The 7,421-nt window shown below is 42.7% G+C and overlaps 1 protein-coding gene across 2 annotated transcripts; it reads left to right on the forward strand.

Annotated features, from left to right (window-relative positions):
* The first annotated feature begins 224 nt into the window (after positions 1 to 224).
* On the forward strand, positions 225 to 4,884 carry LOC147441411 (uncharacterized). Of its 2 annotated transcripts, none has more exons than XM_086483059.1 (4): positions 225 to 242; positions 560 to 1,189; positions 2,771 to 3,167; positions 3,253 to 4,884. In XM_086483059.1, exons 2-4 carry the CDS (start codon positions 1,105 to 1,107, stop codon positions 4,625 to 4,627), a joined length of 1,857 nt encoding a protein of 618 aa, XP_086339185.1. In that variant the 5' UTR covers positions 225 to 242; positions 560 to 1,104; the 3' UTR covers positions 4,628 to 4,884. The 2 variants fall into 2 exon arrangements, with proteins under 2 accessions (XP_086339185.1, XP_086339186.1); XM_086483060.1 differs by lacking the exon at positions 225 to 242 and having other exon boundaries at positions 336 to 717; positions 798 to 1,189.
* Positions 4,885 to 7,421: the final 2,537 nt, after the last annotated feature.

The following is a 7,421-nucleotide window of genomic DNA, read 5'->3' on the forward strand; positions in this document are numbered from 1 at the left end:
TTTCTGTTTTCACCACGTGGAGGTAGTAATGTGTGTGGGCCATTAAGAGCATGAAGGGCGAATCAAGTCACCACAATGAATTGTTCACTGTTCGTAGATTGTTATTTGTAGAGAAGGTTCTTCAAATTTTCTTGGCAAAATGAGATATGGAGTCTGCAATAGCAACCAAACGCAGGTGGCAAAGGGCCCCCCCCTCTGAAATGCTCGAATGGCCCCTCCCTACACTCATCAACCATGATGTGGTATGCATGACAAGCCTTCGGTACACACACAAACAACTGCTTTCTTTCATCGCCCTTTTTAAATGATTGCCTGCTGATGATAGCGATGCCAATGGCCCTAAACAAAAATGGTGATGCTCTTTGCTGCCCCACCAATTGCATTTGTCTCACCGATTAAACAATAAATTTCTGATAAAGAGTACCTTGAATTGAAGTCTGAAAGGGGCTTTCTGGGGAATTGGGCAGCGACGCATCACATTTGTATCTGCATCAATTTTGCATGTGCATGAGAGAGAGAGAGAGAGAGAGAGAGAGAGAGGTGTGTGTGTGTGTTGCAGCAACATCGGGGTTTCCAAAGAAGTTGGGCATTGACCCTTGAGCGTGAAGAGCTAATTAAAATATTAGGGCAAACAGTGTTTTCTGCAAAGTCATTTCACATTGGTCTTTGAGAAAAACCCTTAAATCGCTATTCAGCACGAATTTGGCGTCACGAAAGGTATGAGCCCCTCTGTTAGATTTGCTGCATCATCTTCCCCCTGGATATGGCCATGGGGTTTACATCAAACTTCATGTCAGAGAGCAGGCCGTCCAGGACAAAAAGGTACCATCAAGCTGCAAAGGATGTAGGGCAAGTGTGATGCCGTAAGGGGCGCATGCACATGGGCCCTTTTCTGATGATGTGATGCATGATGAGCATGCATGAAAGCAGCAGCAGTACATGACGTTACTGGCTTTGCTCCTCACACAGCCGGGCCAGCCCACATGAAGCATGCCAGAAGAAACCTTGAAACCCAGCATATGCCGACTTACTCAATGTCTCATTGAGGAGGATCGAGTTTTCATGGTGACTAATAAAATCAGAATTTGACACCCCTGGCTCACCATGTCCAACCTCAGCAATGAAGGAGCCCTGCCTCCTATCAATGTTTCTGTTGCAAAAAAGAAGAGAAATCTCCCGGGCCGTCCAGGTACCTCTCACTCTGTTCATCTATTCGGTGTAAGGTACTTGTGAAGGTTCTGTTCTTGCAGTTTGTAGACACTAAAAGTCTGTTGTAGTCCTGTCGTATGGTGGGTGCATCCTTGGCACCTTGTGTGTGCTTGTACATGCAAGTGCATGTGCCACAAGGAGCTTGATCCCTCTGTTTGCTCTCTTCTATGAAGGTGTTTAAATCAAGGTATTCTGTGGAGGCTTTTGAATATTTAGTCAAGATAGGCTTTAAAGAAGCTTTGTCAAATATTTCACTGATTTCACTAATTTCCAAAACAATAACAAGATCTGTGTGATCACTAAGTTTCCTTCAAAGATCTCTAAGCCCATAGGGCTGCAACCTTAATCCGCTAGTGGTATTAGTGGATGAGGGGATTACCTGTCCAACATTTGAAAGTAAGCAGTGGTTATATCATACATGATCAATGCCAAACATAATGCCCTTGTTACAAAGTGGGACTCTTCTTGTTTTCTACAGTTAAGGGAATACTGTTTCAAGAATGGTGGAGAATATACTGAGGAGTAAATGCCTCTGCCCATGATCAACAGGTTCATTGAGGCAAACCTTACTAAATGGCATTGAAGACCGTAGGAAGGTTTGCTGAAGTACCTATTTTGAAGAAAATTTTAGAAAATTGTGATTGGCGAAGATGTTGCACATTTTATTGAGTTTTAAGTTTGCAGAAGATGGAGACTTTTGCGAGGGAAGCTTCTTAGAGCTCCTGCCATGCAAATTTTAAGGGCTTCGTTTTTGTGACAAATTAGTCAAATATCCATGAGTACTAGTGGATGAAAACTGGCGTCTTGTTTTCTCAGAAAATGATTGCTATCTTATCATGCATGGTTTCATTGTGAAATCTGATCACTTCCTTTTCTTTGCCTCCGCGGCCTGCACATGTTTATCAGTTGAGGCCTTCTACATTCGCTTTCTATCTTCAGAAGTAATGTGAGGAAGGACCATTTGTAACCCCTAAGTTCAATTAGTCTTGTCTTGAAGTTTGGGCCAGCAGAATTTTGGAAACTTTAGATTGGTTTGGTCAGACGTTGGGCCCCACTACTCTTAACTAAGATCTTTAAAATCGCTTATCTGTGTTAACCAACAGTCATGAATTATAGTCCAGATCTAGGAAAAATAGAGGACTTTGCTTTTTCTTGAAAGAAGCCACAGAAATCTTTCAATGTTTTGAATTTGTCATATTTTGCAGAAATACTACATGAAATGTAAGATTTTTGTGGTAAATTTGTTGACCATTTGTTGATATTTCGTGGATTGTGAACACACTATTTGATAATTTTGTATTCAGCGGAAGAAGTTTAAAATTTATTTGAAAAGAGGATAATATGCTTAAGCAGATGCACCAGGGATTTCTTTCGACTTTAGAAAACCTTCGTCAAACTTTTAGGCCCACCATAGTGATTAGAACCTCTAGAGGTCTAGCTTTTATGTAAGACTCCATTGATGGCCACTGGGTATGACCATCAAGTTTTGCAGAATAGCAGACAGTTTTTCACAATGTTTTCTTTAAGAGGAAGTTCTCTTACTCGGTTTTTTTTAGTGTAGATCCTGATGCAGAGGTTATAGCCCTCTCTCCAAGAAGTCTGTTGACAACCAACAGATTTGTTTGTGAAATATGCAACAAGGGATTCCAGAGGGATCAAAATTTGCAGCTTCATCGGAGGGGCCACAACTTACCTTGGAGGTTGAAGCAAAAAGAAAACCATGAGTATAGAAAAAAGGTGTACATTTGTCCAGAGCTTAACTGTGTTCACCATGATCCAGCTCGAGCCTTGGGGGATCTTACAGGAATAAAGAAGCACTTTTCCAGAAAGCATGGTGAAAAGAAATGGAAGTGCGACAAGTGTTCCAAGAGATATGCTGTTCAATCGGATTGGAAGGCACATCAAAAGACATGTGGGACTAAGGAATACCGTTGCGATTGTGGGACCCTGTTCTCAAGGTTTGTTTAAGTTTTTGGGTTATAAGCAGGTCATTTAGTGCATGCATGTCTCTCATTTGTTGACACCCTTCAATTTTTCACACAGGAAAGATAGCTTCATCACCCACCGAGCGTTTTGTGATGTATTAGAGAATGGCAAGGATCCACCATGTAATGATGACCAATCCCAGAAGCCAGCAGCCAGTCCTGATGATACTGGTATTGATAATGCAATGGAGGACACTTCAGCTGCCATGGATACTGCTGCATCCCCTGTTTCTCAAGTCAGTGGTGATGTTCTTGCTTCTTCAGACTTTGTGAAACCCAACGCAGCTGAAAAAGTTTCTGATCCTGCAATACCAGAAGGTGGTATTGCCTCATTATCATCAAAATGGATGCCAGGTGGCATTGGAGCGAAGAGCAACGGGCCAAGTCAGGGACCCGGATTGTCTCTCTGCCTTGGAACAGGCCTCGGACCTGGTCCTCCAAGCGGGCTGCAAGTGACTGGTACCCAGAATGCACCTGTACCTCCCTTCAGGTATCCGAGTCCTAAAGACTCGAATAAGCTCGCGTTTTCTCAAGTGGCAGGTTCAGAGAGTCAAATTAGTAGCAAGCATGTGCCTTCTATAGGAGCCATGGGTATGTTGGCAAGCCTATTCTCTTCTTCAGCACATCGACAGTCGGGGGTTGATAGTAGCGATTCCATTGCACATGCTTTCTCTATCGGTGATCATGACCATTGTACACTATCAGCTGGACTATCCAGCAGTGCTCATGATCCTAGAAATGCATATGGACCATCAAAGACATATCTTCACTCTGCGAGTGCAGCAACATCTGCAACTGCTTTACTTCAAAAAGCTGCAGAATTGGGTGCAAAGGCAAGTAATCCCTCTGTGCTTCAAAGATATGGAATCGGAGGAATAGACCACAGCGTGTCTAGGAGTGTGCAGGGAATGCCAAGGGAATCACCATGGGCCAGTTTTGGCAACAATCTTTCGGGTTCGATGTCTATTCCTTTCAAAGCAAAGAGGGCTGAGGATGTTTCGAAGAGGGCTGAATTGTTTGCTACATCAAGTAAAAGTGACAGCATGCATGCAGTTATGGGCTCATCAGAATGTGTCCGTTTGCCTGGAAGTACGCTGCCGAGTATATCTTTTCAAGCTGGGCCATCCGGCAGCAGCAGCACAGTTTTGAAGCATGAGAGAACAACAGGGGAAGGTAATTTGGGCTCGATGCAGAGCTTTGGAGACCAGGTAGAATATGCACAACAGAATGGTAGTGGGTTTCAAAGAGGTCACGGCGAAAGGCGAATGGTTGATTTTTTGGGTGTTGGAAGTTCTAGTGGGACAATATTGGGCAAAAACAATGCAGGTATGGGCCAAATTCTCTCTCACAGAGACTTGGCAAGTATCACATCGCTGACAGCAGGAATCAAGGTACAAAAGAGGTTTCATTATCCCGATAGCAGGGTAGGTTGACTCATGCATGAAGCCCCCTCTTAGAGCTGCATTTCGCTAGGCACAATCAGATATGGTCTCTCTTTGATATTCATTTTATTTCTCTTACAAGGCCCACCGCTTGTTCCATGGCATGCTTGCTACATAAGCAAGTCTTACAGCCTCGTTACTTTTACTTCTGTTGTTCTGGAACTGGACATCCTTAAAGTATGGTTGTCCTGTATACATCCTTATTGTACATTTATAAGAAACTGTAAAGTAAGATTTTTTTTTTTTTGCACGTGCGTGGAAGTTGGCGCATTTGCGTAGAAGTTGGCGGTGCGATACACACGTGCATGTGTGGATATACAGATCGACATTGACTACAAGTCAACAAGCCCAAATTTTCATGCAAGCTGTGTGTATCACACAAGAAAGTATGAGAAAGTCTTTGCTCTGTGTTTGACGTGACAGGCACACCGAATACGAACAGGCAAAAGTCTTTTTGCACCGTTACTTCAGGAGAGCTATGAGTCATGTCTGAGATTATGTGGAGTATGAATTGAGGGGCAACGTAGAGGCCCCTAAAGACATGGGTTAGGTGTGAAGTAAGTGTCAGTAATGCGTATGGCAAGGTTGCAAGTAGTCTTCAGAAGGAAGCTGAGAGGAAATAAGTTACTTTTGGAATCAAGCCTGTTCTTTGAAGCAACATTGAACTTGCCCTAGCTCTTTTTTAAAGAGTACTTACTGGACACATTTTATCTTATAATGCCAAGCTAGTTTATTGTGTTCTCACTCTATTGTCTTGTTGTGTACAGGCATTTGCATTGCTCTAAACCAGATTTTGTGAGTTCTCCTCTGCTTGAGTTAAGCTTCTTTGCATAAGAATTTAGAGTAGCACTTACTCTAGTTGTTAATTACTGGTCTTTGAGCAAGTTTATGGCACATGCCTAGAGCCGCTACCTTGCCCGAGTAATTGCATCATATTATGTGCTTGATTAGAGCACATACTAATCTAGCTGCCATTGGACAAGTCACCAAGAGGGTTTATCTTAATCCAAGGCAAATTGCAGCGTGTGTAGCCTGATATAGTGTTGAGGCTGTCTAATCAGCTTTTGACTTCCATTTTTCCTTCTCTATAAAAGTTATTGTTCACATGGTTTCATTGTATTGATCAATGTGCCTAGAAGCCTTTGCATGCAGCTCTCATTGGAAGGCGTAACCTCTAAATCCGACCCTCATTATCATCACTAGTTGGCTTTTTCAATCATGGGTGTGTGCATGAGACTCCTTCCCAAAGAAAGTATCAAATCCCATTGTTTGGGCTTCCTTACTACCAGTGCATTAGCTTGTAGGAAAGAGGTCGTAGGTTCCAAGAACTTAATTTTAGATAGGCAAGTCCTTCGGATTTGAAATCATATTTATCCTGGCTCACTTGCTTGGCCGAGCCTATCGGCAATAGTCTAATTTAACGGGAGGCTTTCAGTTACATCTTCATCTGTCCTTGCATCATCTTCTTCCAATGAAGGCATGAGGAAGTGCTATGAGTGTGGGAAAGTAGGGTAATTTTTGAGAGTTTGCTTCAAGAACAGGTATTGTATGCATTGTTGAAAGGAGGTCCAAGTGTCCAACAAAGGTTTGGTCAAATTGATCAAGCAACAGTAGCAAATATAAGAGGGAAGCAACAATGTGTTGTTGAATCATTAGAGAAGAGGAGCATAGTGATAGTGAAACCTTGTAGAGGATATAGAAGATCTTCAACCTTTTACTTTGGAGCCACTTTCAGATAGTTTGAGGGGAGGTATGTTATAGTCTAAGTGATATTATAGCTTGTGTCATTATAGTTTGTGTGACATGAGTAGCATGTGGCATTTATGGTCCATCTATAGTTAGTCCCCAATGGGAGGGTTGCTTTTTTTTTTCCGGTTGGTGGGGGGTTGGGTTGGGTTGGTCATATGACACCACCACCTATGTGAGCTCTACCTTGATTGTCCTTTGTATCTTGGTGTGTGTTACCATTCCTAGTTTTCAGACATTGGCATCTTGTCTTGTGCTTGTCATGTTTAGCTTATGTGTCCTTTTCCACTAGTATAGGGAGCCAAATGTATCTCCACACTTGTAGTGCTTGACCAACCATTCTAGGAAATGCTTATTCTATTTGGTTTTTTATTTTGTGCCTAGATCACAAGAAGATTTATAATTTTTCTCATGTACGAAAAGGGAGCCTTTTTCAATGTTTTTCATACAATGCATAACATCATGAGCTTCTGCTCGGGAGGCACCACATACCTAGCTAGGTACGATTGCCCCCAATCGTACCTAGCTAGGTATGCGGTGCCTCCCTCACATAAGCTCATGATGTTCAGGTAAGTCGCAATGTGGGAATCCTTGTGAGAATTTGTCCAAAACTTCTTGTGGAAGGGAGTAGGCTTGTTTCTTTTGTAGCCTTGTGCAGCGAAGGGGATAATCGTCATCCATGTTTTGGAAGAAGGGGTAGCCCATTTGCATCTACGTTTTCAGTGTGAGGGGACATGTGTTTTTAGCCTAAGAGGAGATATGTTCTCAACGCATGCATTATTTAATGAGGGTGGTCAATTCTTGCAGTTTTGGTGGACTTCAGTCTCACCTTGCGTTTTCCTCTCACCTCATCTATGGCCAATGCTACCCCTTGGTCTCCTACCTTGCTAGAGCTTGCCATCCTATGCTTGCTGATGGCGGTATTCGCATTGTTGTTGGTCAGATCAATGGCCTTATTAAATTGGGCCGCTGTTTTTGAACGTTGCGAAGGTGTCCAATAAAACTATGCTCATTGGGAATTGATTGTGCACTTACAATT

The sequence above is a fragment of the Adiantum capillus-veneris genome, chromosome 15, assembly GCF_014529385.1.
Source record: "Adiantum capillus-veneris isolate H3 chromosome 15, ASM1452938v2, whole genome shotgun sequence".
Classification (NCBI taxonomy): domain Eukaryota; kingdom Viridiplantae; phylum Streptophyta; class Polypodiopsida; order Polypodiales; family Pteridaceae; genus Adiantum; species Adiantum capillus-veneris.

What these genes read in the sequence shown, in the direction of transcription:
- LOC147441411 (XM_086483059.1), top strand. Translation starts at nt 1,105, where the DNA reads ATGTCCAACCTCAGCAATGAAGGAGCCCTGCCTCCTATCAATGTTTCT. An exon ending in AAATCTCCCGGGCCGTCCAG is followed by an intron (nt 1,190 to 2,770) that starts GTACCTCTCACT and finishes TTTTTAGTGTAG; the next exon opens with ATCCTGATGCAGAGGTTATA. An exon ending in TGTGGGACCCTGTTCTCAAG is followed by an intron (nt 3,168 to 3,252) that starts GTTTGTTTAAGT and finishes TTTTTCACACAG; the next exon opens with GAAAGATAGCTTCATCACCC.